Raw genomic sequence first — 17,029 nt, forward strand, 5'->3', positions numbered from 1 at the left:
AGGTGTCAATATATCAAGGGGTATTACTGAAACAGGTAACTTCTTTATTAAAAGCAAATTGTCCAGAGATATTTTAATTTGTGACATATTATGCCAGATGCAGACTTGGTACGATATGATTGTACAAGATGTGTAGTCTACCTTGTTAATCTATTCCTGGTTCTGTCGGATCTTCTTTCTTACCTGAGATCATTGAAGCAACACACTGGCACTAATTTACTACTAAAGTTTCTCCTCACTCTACTGTGTATTGATGAGTGTTTATGAAGATGGAAACATTTATATATATGTATATATATATATATATATATATATATATATATATATATATATATATACAGTATATCTTTATATTGCATATATATATATATATATGCAATATAAAGATATACTGTATATATATATATACTGTATATATATATATATATATATACAGTATATCTTTATATTGCATATATATATGTATATATATATATATATATATTTATATATAAACATAAGGCATTTTGTTACGTTGGGATGCGAGAGGTCTCGATAACTAATTTTTAACGAGACACAAGCCTGGGTTCGTTTCCGTAAGGAACACAGACAAATTGACGAGTCTAGAGATTTTAATTGAGAACGTAAACTATATTGAACAATTGATTTCGAACCAACAACAACAAGTGGTAATTACAAATATATAGAAAATTACTCACAAACTTAACAAGATAGGATACACTTTAAAACACGCTGGTCTCTTCCAACGGCGATATCCCTCAGCGGCCACGACCTTGATGACGACGATTCTCGGTCCGTTGTACCGCGAAATTCACTGGTCCTCGACGAAGTTTCTCGCGATCCCAGAAACAGCAGTCACCTTCTTTCCGGCGATGCTCCAAAATAGAAGACGGACTTCCAGCCACAATAGAGTGAAGCACAAGTCGAACTTCTCGCCGACTAAATATTACCAGAGTCAGTCCAAAATCAGCTTTATAGCCACCAACTCCTGGCGTAACGAACTTCCTCAACGGAGACAGAAATTCTTCACCTTCTCCGAAATAAAGACTGGAAAACTGTACTTTCACAGCAAAGTCCTCATCAAACTTCTGAATGGAAGTGTAGAATCAATCTTGTATCGATATCTCAATCCTTCAGAAACTACTGGCAGTTGAGCACTGACGATATATAGTAGAATGGTATAATATGTGTCGTCGCTTGTATTCGTACAGAAACTGAGAAACTCTCCGATCTGGGCGGGCTTTTATACGATTCGCCATGTCAAGAATCATCTAGATCTTTCTCGATACACTTGACCCAGTTTCTCTATTCTTGGAAGTCCTTTGCATCGCTCGCGAACATTCCAGAGAATCCACGAAGATGTGTACAGCTTACACGCGATCTCACGTAAACCGACGTTAACCCGAGACCAGCGCGTCATCATAAGGAATATACCAGAACAATCGTGTATTATAACATTGTGACACCGACGGTAACCCGACCTAATTTCTCAAATACTGATTTATCACGTAGGCAATTTCAATTACTCTCCACATTATAACATTAGGTTTCTCACTAGCAGTGACTAGCGTTAGGCTACAATGGGCCCTCGTACAATATCAACACCTGCAATGTATTTCTTGTGAAATATTGTAGAAAATAAAAGCCTCACCTAATTCCTTTTTATAATGTTTCTACTTTTCTGTTATCAAGTGAGGTAGATCACACCCTCCTTATAACGGTAAAATATATTTAAGATTTGAAATCAATATTCATCTAAAAAGGTGACAGTTAAGTAGCTATGGTATCACATATGCTTGTAGTGTAGATGAGCAGTTACATCAAGAGTACTTCAAAAAGGAACTAAATTTATTCATATTCCACATAAATTATATCTTCTTCCGCTATTGAACTGATTTTTGGCTTTGATGATCATAGTAACCTTTGCATTTATGATGGTGTATGGGTGCGAGTGCTTGCATTTGTGTGTGTGTGCGTTCGTGATGCCTAGCTTGTTAACACAATATCTCTAGAAGGGAAAGATTGGACCAATTAGATATTTGGTGGGTAGATGTACCACATTTCGTACAAGAAGCCTTTTGTTTTTGGTGGAGGTCAAAAGTCATTTGGAGCCACCAGTGGTCATTTGTGGTGTGTAGAAGAACCACATTTAGTACAAGAAGCCTATTGCTTTTGGTGGAGGTCTAGGGTCATTTGGGGTCACCACCTTGAAGGGAAACTTTGGCAGACCTCATACTTAAGGAACCCACTATTGGTTTTGGTGGAGGTAAAGGTCATTTGAAGTAAACAAATGCCAAAACTTTACTTCAATCCCCTCTTACCTGTCTCTCTACGCTAGAACACCTTCCTTATCATAATATTACAAGGGAAGCTTGGACAGATCGCAATTGTTTTGGTACGTAATTGTACCACATTGAGCACAAGAAGCCTTATGTTGTGGGCAGAGGTCAATGGTCATTTGAGTTCACCCGGGGTCAAATTGTGAAAACCATGCTTTACACAATATTTCAACAACGACAGATTTCATATGAAGTATGCTGATGTATCTATCTCGTTTAGTACAAGAAGCCACATTGTTGAGGTCAATGGTCATTTCAGGACAGCCTGTGTCATTGTGAAGTTTTTGTTGTCACATCATACTGCTTTTCACTGTATTACTCAGATTTGTTGTACACCATCACTATACATTATGTCAGATTCACGAAGAGAACTGCTCATGTTACATCATCAAAACCACTATGCATTTTGCATTGTGGTAAAGAAATGGTATTTTGTTGTTATTGATTATTGCGATATAAAGCAATCTAAAAATCAAATGATAAATAGGAAAATGTGATCTTATCCATTATTTATTAACCAGTTTTATCAATTGGTTTGTTGTGCTGAGTGTGATCTTTAACTACATTTTATGGTTTTTTTTTTATTTTCTTTACATTTCAGCTGATTATGGCAGATTGATGGTCAATGTTGCTGAAGATCTTACTCTAGACAGCACTCTGAAATTAGCAACTCTGTTTGGTCTACCACCGGCAGAAACTGATATGCTACGCCGGGTTTCTCTGATAGAGACACCAGGAATCACTCTGATTAAATTCATGAAAACACGAAACATCATCAACATGTACGATGTCACTAACCTACAAAAGGGTTTGGTTTATATTCAGCGAAACCAAACAAATAAATACCTATTAGCCCCATATCAGGCTAAAATTGACCCCTTTCAGTTTGAAGAAAACCAATCACCAGAACTGCTTGACTGGCCAGGTAAGAACAAATGTAAGGATGCAATCAGAATACATAAACAAAAATAGTAAAGTACAGTAAAACTCTAGAAATGTGTGTTAGTCAGGAGTTAATATTCAGCTTTCAGGCAATGTGTTGATTTAAACTACTGTATTAACTATCACAGTGTATGTTGGGTTAAAAGAATCAAGTAGATCTTTGGACCAATTATTTGTTGCCATTCGGTTCATATCTTTATCATAAATAAGATTGAAAATACAAAGATTATCCCTAGTTTAGGGCTCAAGGATTAGCCAAGGATCCATTTAAGCCATCTGGTGACCCTCAGACACCATGCTGGATTCTTTTGATACTCCTGTTGTCTGCTGCCACTCGTCTAATTCTCTAACAACGAAAAGCTTGTGTAACATATCTATTACATTTTTTTATTATGATTCCTTCAATAATACCTCTTTCATAAATCAGTAGCAAGGCTATTGTATTGTTGAAGAACGTTTTATTCACGAGGCTCTGTATGGCAAATTTGTTTTTTAGTATGTTAAGGCTCCAGTTACCAGTGTTTCCATTATATTATTTTTAGCTGAAAATGATACATTTGTCCCTGATGACAAATCGACACCAGCACAAGGTTCTGAAGAAAGAGAGGAATATCATGACCGTAGTAAAGAAAGTGTGATGGAGAGATCAGAGAGAGAAGAACTACCAAAACAAAGAAAAGATTCAAAAATACTTGAAATAATGCAAAATCACTCATACATTGAACATAGGATAAAGTGTGAAGGTGGAACCATTAGCGTCATGGGGGTACGTCTGACTATTCCTGAAGACGCTTTATCATGTGAAGATGTAATTTCTGTTAAAGTGATCTATGTTCCTGACATACACCTCCCTGGAAGTGCTCGTAGAGGCAGAATGACACCCCTGATAAAACTAGAGCCAGAAGGACTGGCCCTCAACAAGCAAGCCCAGCTGACTATTCCTCACTCGGCTATTATCCCTGAGCCAGATCGACATGATGTTATCATCTTCACTGGTCTGAAAGATGAAGAAAATTTACAAGAAGGTAAAAATGGTGAACAAAGAGCACTTTAAATGCATTTGATGAATTTACCAGGAGAAGTAAAATTAGTTAAATACTCAGAATCAGTATGGTAAAATATATCTTACTTAATAATCTCTTGATAGTTACTGTATTTAGGATTACCAAGTAATATATTTTGTATAATATTACTTATCATAGGTGAAATTACTTGGAGTGAAGAGAAGTCTGTTGATTCGAAGCTAGAACGGGAGAAGATCAGTCTTGATATTAACATCCTGAGCTACGTCTTTGTTAATTTAGTCAGCCAAGAAACGGAACAGAAGCATATATTCCGTATTGTTCCATTTATCGATGGGATACTTGATACCAAAGATGATGTCTTAATAACTGTTTGTTTCTGTAAGGACAGTGATGAAGATTACAAGGTGAGGCTAATCTCCTGTTACCATGGTGATATCTGTAGCAGTTTGAGGTGAATTCTGCCTTGTGCTGTGATCTATAAGTCGGATACTGGGAATCTTGCTTTCTTTCATGATTTTTAAGATGGATTTTATCATGTTATACTGGCAAATTATGAAGTGATTGGTTAAGGATGCATTTGTGTGACATATTTATTGATTCATAATAGCAAATAAAAAGGAAAACACTGTTACATTTGAAATACAAACATTTACTCTTAATTTGCAACAAGGAAGAGGATCTGATAGAAACAAGCAACATTAATTGGTAATTTTATTCATTTAAGGTAACAGAAGCTGCTGTTATTTGCTATAGCAGTATTGATGAAGAATAGTGAAGCCGCACAACAAATTGCATAATTGACTCTTGCTTTTTTTTATTAATTAAGTATTCCATATTCTTATGTTTTAGTTGTTGTTAGAGGACTACCAGTCCAAACTGAGTCTAGGAAACTATACAACATTTCAAGTTACCCGGACATTGAATGACGGCAGAGATTCTGCTTCTAACATTGATCTGATGATGTCATCGCCCGGTGATAGTTACCATATGATGAAGGAAGAATCAACAAAGGTTTGTAATCACAAATGCTATTCAAATTTGTCTCCTAACATTATATGTAAGACTTGTAGTTAAGGATTGGTTACCTAAACTGGATCAAAATGTTGTACTGGTAAGCATTTTAGCCCTACAACTACTACTTTCTGGTTATAAAAAAATCCAACAGGGACCAGAATCTATGCACAACTTCTGGTGGGCAGTGTTGTTGAGCAGAATTTTGTGAGGGTTGGTATTTTCAGTTCATGAATTGTGAAGTTCGGTCCTATATTGTTTCAAATGGTTTCCTAAAAAGCTTCACTCACCATGGCTGCACTTTGGTGGTGATTAATTGGGATGTCTTTAATTCACCTCCCTTTGTAGTTTTAGTTATTGTTCAGGTGATGTGGCAGATTTGCAGTTGCATGAATAGGTTGTTGATTAGGTAGCTGTCCTGTGAGCAGGAAAGAGTGAGACAATTACATGCCCTCCTAGTAATTCTCTGAACACTCATCGAAAACAGAAGGATTGATATAGCTGGCATACATCTACAATCACATGAACATCCATGGCTCGACTTTATTTCTGAAAGGTTCCTATCCCATGGGACATAATAAAGCTGAATGATGTTATGGAATTCTTTATTAAAATAGAGAGTGTAATCTTCATTTCCTGCCCATGAAATATAAGGATATTTTACATGGTCACATGTCTTGGGGGGGGGCAGGTGCGTAGCCAAGGATGGGGGGTGGGGGAAAAGGGAGCAACCGCCCCCCTTGAGCATATTTTTTTGTATGTTTTTATGATATCGCTAGTAATATCAAGCTTAGATGCAACTTACAAGGCCTGGGAAGTGCCATTTCCAGCAATCTAGGAGGCATTTTCACACTTTTTTTCAGCCAAATTTTCTTGTATGCGTAGCGCCAACACAATACAGAATCAATGCAGAATCTATGGCTCTGATAGTTTGCCGACAGGTTCGCCCCTCCCTTGGCAAATTACTGGCTACGCATGTTTGGGGGTTCCAAGCAAGCAAGGAACCTACGCGTTCAACTTGGCGTGTGTATGAGTGCGTGTGTGTGTGTGTGTGCGACGCTTGGCTTGTGTACACGATATCTCAATAAGGAAATGATGTATCATGATCAAACTTGTTGGGTGGATAGCCCATAGTAAGAGGAAGATCCCTATTGTATTTGGTGCCTGCAAAGGTCACCAAAGGTCAGTAAGATACCAAAAACCAATATATTAAAAACAGCAATAACTCCCATTGACAGGGTCCGACATGGTTGATATTTGGGAGTAGTTGTGAATGGGGTAAGGGATCGTTTCCAAACATAACAATAATGTGATCAAAGGTCAACAAAGGTCAAATCATGATAAAAAAACTAGTATTTTTACGATAACTTGAGAACGAAATGTCCGTTAGGGTTGGGAGTTGCTTCAATGTAATCCAATTGTCGACCCGCATCTGGGTGACCCTTGACCTCAATTTGACCTCTGGTGACCTTTACATGTTTTTGGGATTTTTACAGTTTTGATGCTATTTTCAGATGTCAAAGGTACCTTCTGATCATAAATGTCAATAGGTTGACCCCGTGTGACCTTCATGTGCGAAGTTATATGGGGTCAAAGTTTTTTGGTCGGAGTTAGGATGGTTGTACAGACTTGTCGATTTGTTTTTTGGAATCAGGAGATTAAACTACATCTGAAACCAAGGTCAAAAGGTCAAAGGTCATATTAAAAAAATGTGCTTATCTTGGGAGGAAACGAGCAAAAAAGAAAATGTTTGGTTTTGATGCTAGATTTGGATACCAAAGGTACCTTCCGATCAAAAATGTCAATGGGTTGACACCCGTGTGACCTTCGTGTGCGAAGTTATACGAGGTCAAAGTTAATTTTCAGACATTTAATGCAATAACTCCCAGTTCCAAGGTGTGACACGGTTGATATTTTGGAGTAGCTGCAAATGGTATAGGGGAATATTTTCAAACTTAACGGTCATGTGATCCAAGGTCACCAAAAGTCAATTAATGATGAGAAAAGTAGTATTTTTGCAATAACTTGAGAACGAATTGTCAGTTAGGGCTGGGAGTTGCTTCAATGTAATCCAATTGTTGACCCGCATCTGGGTGACCCTTGACCTCAATTTGACCTCTGGTGACCTTTTCGCGTTTTGGGATTTTTACAGTTTCGATGCTATTTTCAGATGCTAAAGGTACCTTCTGATCGTAAATGTCAAAAGGTTGACCCCTGGATGAGCTTTGTGTGTTAAGTTATACTAGGTCAAAGTTAATTTTCAGACATTTAATGCAATAACTCCCAGTGCCAAGGTGTGGCAAGGTTGATTTTTAGCTCATACCAGCATGCTGGTGTGAGATATTGTTACAGTGCGGCGTCTATCACTCTATCCGTCAACAATTGGTAAAACCGCTCCCACTCGCACAGTGTTTGATGGAATTTCATGAAACTTGGACACAAGGACCATTGGGTATAGGGCCATCAGAGATGGTCCAAAATTTGGGGTCAAAGGTCACCTGTGGGCCATAATGGGCCATTTTGTGGAAATACGCAAAATGCTTCTTCTCCTACAGATTCCATGGTACAATGTTGAGGGTTTGTCACGATAGTACTATGGAAGTTTTACCTTCAGGGTGTTCATGAATTTGAGATCAAAGATCAACTAGGGGTCTTTTGTGGCCCGGGCCGCAGCCCTATATTTTCAAATTGCTCCTGTTCGTACAGTGTATGGCCAGTTATAATGAAACTTGGTCACAACGTTCCTCGGGATGAGAGTTACGAGGGGTGTTCGGAAAATTGAGGTCAAATGTCATTTAGGGGGTCATCGGGGTCATTCTTTGTAATATTTTCAAATATCTTAATCTCCTCAAGATTTTGATGGATCATATTCAAAGTTGAACTGATGATTGTTGGATTATGTATAAATAAGGTGATGCCTAATAAATTCACAGCGCGTACTCCCTCACCTCATATAACCTATGCATTACCGTATTAACCTCGCTCTAGCATCTGGCAATTGTCTGTATGTGAGTGTGGCCATCTCCCTTCCGTAATTGCCAGCCTTTTGCGCAAGTATCGCTCTCTCATTGCTCTTACTAATTCTTAAGATCACTTCGTCTAATATTATCGTTGTTTTTGTAATTCTTTTTCATCTGTTCAACGTCCTGCACGTTTGAACTGCTTCTTGTCTTTAAAACGTTTTATTTTTCGTGATTTTCGAACGTTTTTTGTTTGCCTCGTGAACGTGGTTCACGTAGCGTGGCTAGGCCCGCACTTTAGTGTAGCGTTGTCCTAGCGTTTGTTTACTTTCACGTACAGCAGTCGTGTACGTTGTCACACATTACAGTCAAGTAACTGCTTGGTTTAGTTCTTTCATACTGTTCACGTACAGCAGTCGTGTACGTTATCATTTTGCAGTAAAGTAACTGCCTTGTTTATTTTTCGTACTGGTCTAGATACGAATTTCTTACTGTTCACGTACAGCAATCGTGTACGTTATCATTTTTCAGTAAAGTAACTGCCTTCTTTATTTCTTCGTACTGGTCTAGATACGAATTTCATTTGGTTTCCGTGCTGTTTCTATTTTAGTTTCACAGCTTCGAGTTTCGGAGATTTCTCAAAAAAATTTCAAATTTTTTATAAAAAAAAACAAATTTTTCGAGATTTTTCAGAGGATGGAAAACTGCCGTTCTTGTAAGCAGTTCCGTCCGTTCAAAGCAAGGGACAAACACGATTTGTGCCCAAAGTGTCGCCCATGCGGGAGCAAACAGACCTGCTCCATTTGCCAGGACTGGGCCCAGGAGCGCTGGGATTTGATCGGTACCTGGCTGGCGGATAAAGCCGTGGAGAAAAGAAAGAAGGCGGCTTCCTCAAGGCAGGGGAAGAAGAAACCGCCGGCGAACCGGGAAGCCCATGCGGCCATTCGAGATGGCATAAGCCCTAAACATGGGGGAACGGAGGGCGCCATAGGAGATGGCTCAAACCCTCCTCAAGAACGGGTATCCATACGAGATGGAGCTAATTCCCGTGCGGCGTCAGCTCAGCCACGGCCGCGGCCCCAAGAGGGTCCGTCCACATCAGGCCACGTGGAGTCCAGAAGCCCCCGAAGACAAGCGGTGGCGGACTTATTAACTTCTACTCCGGGGTCATGGGACCACAACCGGAGAGATTTCTCGGGGTTCTCCCCGGAGAGTACGGAACGGCGCCAAAGCCGAAGTAGGAGCCGTACCCACAGCCGGGAAAGACACCGGCGACCTCGACGCAGGTCGAGGTCTGGCTCGTCGCCCTCGTCCTCGAGTGGACATTCTTCTGGGTGACATAGGGCCAAGAAACGCAAGAGGAGACAGTCCCCAGACTCGGGGTAGGCTCTCCTTTCCCAGGTTAAAGACCTCCTGGGACAATTGTTACAAAAGCCGAGTCAACAGGACAACAGGGGGCTCCGTCCATTCCACCACAACCGGCGCTACCGCCAGCACCGGTTACGGACGATCACGCCCCTGAGGAGGCCCAGGTGGATCCCTGGGACGACGTCTCCTCCAGAACTGACGACGCGCTGTCGATCGCAGCTAGTGCCCGCCTCCTCAGTGGAGATTCCGAGGCGGATGACGAAGAACCCCTACGGGGTACAGAAATTTCAGCGGAAGCCTTTAAGAAGGCGACGGCAGTACTCCGCAGAGTCCTCGGCTTCGAGGAAAGGGTGGATGCGCGTGCCCACGAGGGGCCGGCATCCAAACTCACATTGAACGCTGCCGCCCAAAAGCCTCGAGCCTCCATCCCGGTGGATGTGGAATGTAGAGAGCGGTTCGAGGCGGTGGCACAGGCGAAACGCTGGACAGCCTTCCAGCGATCAGCCCATCGCACTTTCCACGTGGGCGACGAAGACTGGGAAAGTCTTTTTACACCACCCCACATCCCGCCTCAAGTGAAGGAGAGACTTCGGTCGGCGGGTGCCTTAGACGGCAAAGACAAGTTCAGGGAGAAGGGTGCACAGACCCTAGAATCCTCCCTGTTTGACGTAGATAGGGCCTCCCGCGCAGGGATGAAGTACACGTCAGCCTTATTGCTTTTCGCCGAGCTATTGAACAGATCGTTCCAACAGGCCCAGGCATCGGGTATCTCCCGCAAAGATACCGCCGCCATCATTGCCCTCCTGGGACCCGTTTCCAGGATGGTATTAGACCAGTTCGCCCGCGTCTCGGTGAAGGCCACCTTGACACGTCGGGACCTGGTTTTGAACTCCCTGAATTGGTCGTCCAGATCCACGGCGGACGGGTTCCGCAACTTACCAATCCTGGGCTGTGACCTCTTCGGCGGCAAGTTCGATGAGAAACTCCGGGAGGAGGCAGAGAGAATGAAATCTCTGAGGGAGGCGGACGAACACATGTCCCGCTCGGCCTCATCCTCGCGCCCACGTTATGACTCACGACAAGGTAGCCGCTTGAAGCAACCAAGATCCAGCTACAGTCAGAGTCGGGGCGCCCCGCGAACACAGCAACAATCTGCTCCTTCGCGGCCCGAACACAGGCCGTACCGCCAGCAATACCGCGGAAGCCGCGGGCGCGGTAAACGGCCCTATGGATGCCCACCGCACCGTAACGCCCAAGGCCAAGGTGGGGGGCGACTAAGAGTTTTTGGGGCTCACTGGGAGGAAATCGACCCAGGAGCCTGGGTACTGGACGTGGTAAAAGGGGGCTACAAGATAGAGTTCTCGTCTACCCCACCCCAATATGGCCTCTTAACAGCCACGCCAGTACCCGAGATACCGGAAAAGCGGGCCGCCCTCGAGGACGAGATCAACAGTCTCCTCAAAAAAGGCGCCATTACGCGGGTCACCGCCGCAAACGCGGACGGCCCCCTCTTCCGGTCCTCGTTCTTCCTCACGCCGAAGAAGAACGGGACTTGGAGGCCCATCGTGAACCTCAGACCTCTCAACAGGAGGTTCATCCGACCGGAGAGGTTCAGGATGGAGACTCTCACATCAATCCTCCACCTGCTACGCCCAGGGATGTGGGCATCCTCCGTCGATCTAAAGCATGCCTACCTACATATTCCCATCCGAAGCGAGGACCAGCGATTCCTCGCGTTCAGGTACAAGGCTATAGATTACCGCTTCACATCGCTACCATTTGGCCTCTCCACAGCACCCAGGGTTTCACCAGGGTAACGAGGGCGGTCCTGGCTCACCTCCGTCGAAACGGAGTAATGGTGTTCGCCTACCTAGACGATTGGTTAGTACTCAGCAACTCCCAACAAGGGGCTCTCGCCAGTACAAACGCCACCGTCTCCCTCCTGACCAGATTGGGCTGGTTAATCAACATCGAGAAATCCAACCTCGTGCCCGCTCAATCGATCATATACTTAGGGGCCCGTCTCGACCTCGCCCGCGGCATGGTCTACCCGACGGCCGAAAGAACGGCGAGCCTAGTGGCCACGGCCAGAGAAATACTAGGCAATCGGAATACCCCAGCGCTCACGTGGCAGCGCCTGTTGGGGAAGAGGGCGAGCTTCACAGAGCTTCTAGACCTGTGCAGACTCAGAATGAGGCCGCTCCAGCGGCACCACCTCAAACACTATGCCCCGGATCGATCGTCGGCGGCAACGCCAATGCCACTTTCAACGGGGCTACGCCCGTTTCTCACGTGGTGGGCAGAGTCGGACAGGATCGCGGCAGGGCGCCCTTTCCGGAACCCAGCCCCTACAACGTCGATCACGACGGATGCCTCCCTCAGCGGTTGGGGAGCGGTTTGGGGCACACACACAGTTGCCGGCGAATGGGCGGAGCCCGAGAGGGGTCTCCATATCAATATTTTAGAGACGGAAGCGGTCCTGAGGGCCGTACGTCACTGGGCAACCCACCTAACGGGCCACACTGTCACGGTCCGGTCAGACAACACCACGACCGTGGCATATATCAACCGTCAAGGGGGCATTCGATCCCTGGCTCTCCTACGCAGGACATGGGACCTGCTCGTCCTCTGCGACTCCCTTCGGATCGGCCTACGGGCGTCCCACCTAGCAGGGAAGGACAATATACTGGCAGACGCACTGTCCAGGGGGTATCTAGACAATGGGGAATGGGATCTCTCCCGAACGTGGTCCGACCACGTATTTCACCTGTTCGGCAGGCCGTCCGTCGACATGTTTGCGACGGCCAAGAACGCTCCAGATACCACGACCCACAGGCCTGGAAGACCGACGCCCTAGTCGTCTCATGGGCGGGCCTCTCCATGTACGCCTTTCCCCCACTGGGATTACTCCGCAGAGTTCTCACGATGTTTCGGGACGTGGAAGCGGACATGCTTTTGATCGCACCTTGCTGGCCCAATCAAGCATGGTTCCCACTCATCATCGAGATGCTGGTGGACCTACCATACAAATTCCCGCCGGCCGCCAAGCTCCTCTCCCAACGGAGCGGCCAAATAACCCACCCCGACATCACGAGCCTCCATCTAGCTGCGTGGAAACTCTCCGGCTCTCGCTCCAGACAGCGGGGTTTCCACCGGAGGTTGCGGACATTGCAGTGGATGCCCGCCGGCAGTCCACGATTAAAACATACGATTCTAGACTGCACCGATACTATGTTTGGGCCGGGGACAACGCTGTTGATCCCGTGGAGGCCTCAGTAGACCAGGTGGCGGCCTTCCTACTCGAACTCTTCCGAGAAGGGAAGCAAATAAGTACAATTAGAAATTACCGCTCCGCAATAGCGGCGGTTCACAGCGGATTCTCGGATGGCTCCTCAGTAGGAACCAACCCGGTCCTCCGCCAGGTCTTAATGGGCATGTTCCACAGGCGCCCTTCGAGGCGCCGCCTGGCCCCATCATGGGCCCTCCACGAGGTCCCGACGACCCTCGCGGGCTCTCCGTATGAACCGCTACACAATGCTCCATTGGACAAGCTAACACACAAAACACTGTTTCTGATCGCGGCCGCCTCTGCCAGGCGCAGAAGCTGCCTTCACGCGCTCACCCTCCAACGGGGGTTCAAGAGGTTTGAACCAGGAGGAGTCAGATTAATACCTGACCCTCACTTCCTCCCAAAGAACCAATCAGTAACCTTTACCCCGAACGAGATCTTCCTCCCGAGTTTGTCACAAGCCTCGTCAATCGCGGAAGACAAGCGCTGGTGCCCTGTCCGAGCCCTTAAGTGGTACATAGAGAGGACCAAACAGCTACGTACCTCGGACAGGCTCTTCATTTTACCGAGGTCGCCTTACACCCCGGCCTCAAAGGACACCATTTCACGGTGGATGGCCGACCTAATACGTGCCCACACCCAGCCTGGGGAACCCGTCCGGGCGCATGACGTCCGAGGCCACGCCACGTCCAGGGCGTGGTTCCGGGGGGTTCCCCTGGAAGATATTATGAAGGCGGCGGCCTGGAAGACCCCGTCTTCCTTTGTCGCCTGCTATCTCACAAACACCCCTGCCACGGAAGGGGATTTTGCCCGAGCGGCCCTAGGTCCGCCGCCCGCGAGATCCTCGACCCACCGCTAGGGCTCCTGTGTCACAAATGCATAGGTTATATGAGGTGAGGGAGTACGCGCTGTGAATTCCCCAAACCTTAACCGGTTTGTGAATTAACGAGCGACGTACTCACCTCATATAACATCCCGACCCGCCTCCCCACTATGGGGGACCTCGCGGACGGAACCATACAACCACGTCGGATACCCTCCTCGGATACTAGGGGAACTGGCCACACAGATATGACCATGTGACGGCCTTTCCCCCCAAGAATTTTCGAGGGATGTCGTGGGGGTCCCGCCTACACCCACCGACGACCCACTCTGGGCCCACTCTGGACCCACCTGTCACCCACCACAGCCCACCAGGGGCCTCTTCAGGTGAGAATGATTTTTGGATGTATCCTCGGGGTTTCCGCCCCTTGGTCGGTCCTCTCCCCCTTCTCCGTCCGGTGCCGCACCAGTGCGGCCTGGAAATTACGGAAGGGAGATGGCCACACTCACATACAGACAATTGCCAGATGCTAGAGCGAGGTTAATACGGTAATGCATAGGTTATATGAGGTGAGTACGTCGCTCGTTAATTCACAAACCGGTTAAGGTTTGGGGATTTTTGGTCAAAAGTTAATTAATTACAATTAATCCCCATTGTTTAAAAAAATCTGAGCCTTCACCTTTTGCCAAAGCTCCTTTAATTTGTCTCCCAGTCTCTGCAGTGCTTGTTTACATTAGTGGTTAAGCTCTGCAGAGGCTGTTAGTGGAATTAAAGCAGGACTGGGAGTTGTTATTAACTGTTGAACTGTAAGCATGAGAGCCCTATAGCCAATCAGCACTTGCCCATTCTTAGAAGTCTTTGAGCCTGAGGTATGTAGGCAGCCAGCCAAACTTTTGGCAAGGAGTGCTTCAGGTCTGCTAAGGTAGAGGGGAGAAAGTTTAATAGGGTAGGTCAGTGGAAAGGTATTGTTTGAGAGAGTGGGTAAAACAGGATTTAAAGGGGGAAAATAGGAATTATAGCCAGTGGTGTGGCCAGGATTCTGCTAACGGAGGGGGGGGGGTGGGGTTATGCCTCATGGGCCCAAAATTGGTGGAATCTGAAAAATGGCCTGAAATTTGGTGGGCCATAAAGTTTTGTGGGCCCTACATTTTTAAGCTCGAAAAGGTATGAGCTTCTGCACTATTGTTGCTCTAGTTTTGGACAAGTTGCGGATGGTATAGGGGAATATTTTCAAACTCATTGGTCATGTGATCCAAGGTCATCAAAGGTCAGATAATGTTAAAAACTAGTATTTTGGGGGGAGAAAATGGGCAAAGAAAAAACGTTTGAAATTTTACAGTTTTAATGCTCTATTAAGGTCTCACCGATCAAAAATGTCAATTGATTGACCTACGGGTGACCTTTGTGTGTGAAGTTATGTATACAAGTTCAAAGTTAATTTTTAGACATTTAATGCAATTAAATCCCAATGCCAAGGTGTGACACGGTTGATATTTTGGGACAAGTTGTGAAAAGGGTGGTGGAACATTTTCAAACTTAACGGTCATGTCATCTGAGGTCACCAATGTTATCATATCTGTTGACCCGCTTGTAGGTGACTTTATTCTTACATTTTCGACGCCATATTTAGATCTCAAAAGTGCCTTTTGATCAAAAATCCGATCACCTTTTGTGATCACAAAAGCGTTGGCTATAGTGTTGGTTACTTTATGGGTACATGTAGGACCACAATTATTTGGACTATTTGAGCCCAACCTTGCTTGATAATATTATGTGTATTGTCATATACCCCAAGCAAGGAACCACAGTGCCCTTGGGCTCTTGTTCCATAATTCTTTTACATGTATTTTGCATTGTTTCTTTGAGTATATATCAAGCATTCTCATCGTTAGTATAATTGATTTTCAATATCCTTTATCCATTAGCATGTCGACATTGATCACCTCTGTGCTGCCAGTAGAGTCTCGCATCAGTTCAGACTTAAAAGAAACGACGATGGACATACTGTTATGGTTGATGTGAACTTAAAAGTATCACAACATGAAAAAAACCAGACAGCCCTTATCCTCCAATCAAAGGTGAGTTATATTTGCTGATTGTCTTCCAGCTGTTTTGGTTCTCATATGTTTCTTCATTATGCAATATTAAGTGGCATCTTCTCTCTTCTGATCATTTCTTTGCTTAGTAATGTTCTGTCTGTTGGAAGTCTTGCAAGTCTTTTCAGGCTAACTGAATAATGTTAGTGCTGTGACTGAATTCTAGTTATTTGTTAGCATGTTCTCTCATGAATCATTTTCTTTGTAAACTTGATGGTGGATGACAATTGAATTTAATTGAATTATAATAGTCTGTTATTCAAGTACTATCTTTTTTTTTCATTCGCTCACTGGTGTACCTAAGTTTCTTATTTTGATACCGTTTTCGGAGTCTTTGGTGTTTTGTTAAGAATATTTAACTCAAAATGCAGTGAAATGCTGGACACAATGTACATATCACAAGTGTTTTATGCTATGCACTGGCCAACAGTTTCTGGAAACTTTGTTCGTGGGTATCTTAGGTGCCAATTAAATACTCCATAAGTGATAGGTATATGTTGTCATAAACATAATCCGTTTCCTTGGGATTTCACACATTTTGATTGATTATGTGTTGTTCAATGTCTGTTTCATCCCTATTTTTCTACATTACGTTTCTACTTTAAACCGTATCATCCACAGGGGTGTGATAGATAGTCTGCAATATTGTATGTTAAACATTCATTCATTTAACGTTTTTATCGGTCATATATATTGTGTTTTTCTTCAGGTGAAAAACATTCTCTTATCTCCAGAAAGTCAGAAAATTCTTTTCAGAGAACTACATCTAGGTAAGTTTTAAGTGGAATTTTAACGAATGGTTGGATTTAGGTAGTTTTAAAAGTCCTCCCTGACCTGCATCTAAAGTGAAGTTGGCACAAAAACTAAACTGAATGCTCATTATCCTAGACATGCACCAGGTAAGCGTGTGTTAGTGGAGATTAAAAAGTAAGCAAACATACAGAACATGGACCAAGGTGAGTGTCTAACTAGACGTGAAAATGTAATAGCATTTGGTTTTACAAGTAGACACACCTGAGTGTCACTTATAACAACTAAGGTTATTGGGAAACATTTAATCAGAAACTACTTTGTAGCTCAAAGCTACTTTTGAAAGTGAAACTGTAAACAAGACTAAAATTTATGCACAAGACGAGGGGTAAAAGTTGAAAAGTTGCAGGAAAGGTTTGGATAGTA

At 44.3% G+C, this 17,029-nt stretch overlaps 2 protein-coding genes across 3 annotated transcripts in view; both read left to right on the forward strand.

The window, feature by feature from the left end:
• LOC139964436 (uncharacterized) overlaps positions 1 to 17,029 on the forward strand; it is a 38,382-nt gene that overhangs the window by 14,565 nt on the left and 6,788 nt on the right. For both annotated transcript variants that reach the window (XM_071965991.1, XM_071965992.1), the window contains exons 8-13: positions 2,941 to 3,264; positions 3,824 to 4,306; positions 4,484 to 4,710; positions 5,156 to 5,317; positions 15,683 to 15,835; positions 16,563 to 16,623. In XM_071965991.1, the coding sequence (XP_071822092.1) occupies positions 2,941 to 3,264; positions 3,824 to 4,306; positions 4,484 to 4,710; positions 5,156 to 5,317; positions 15,683 to 15,835; positions 16,563 to 16,623 (1,410 nt within the window). The remainder of the gene's footprint in view (positions 1 to 2,940; positions 3,265 to 3,823; positions 4,307 to 4,483; positions 4,711 to 5,155; positions 5,318 to 15,682; positions 15,836 to 16,562; positions 16,624 to 17,029) is intronic.
• LOC139964879 (uncharacterized) lies at positions 8,974 to 11,462 on the forward strand. The gene is made up of 2 exons (XM_071966939.1): positions 8,974 to 9,514; positions 9,712 to 11,462. Exons 1-2 carry the CDS (start codon positions 8,974 to 8,976, stop codon positions 11,460 to 11,462), a joined length of 2,292 nt encoding a protein of 763 aa, XP_071823040.1.

Source organism: Apostichopus japonicus, chromosome 23, assembly GCF_037975245.1.
Source record: "Apostichopus japonicus isolate 1M-3 chromosome 23, ASM3797524v1, whole genome shotgun sequence".
Lineage (NCBI taxonomy): Eukaryota > Metazoa > Echinodermata > Holothuroidea > Aspidochirotida > Stichopodidae > Apostichopus > Apostichopus japonicus.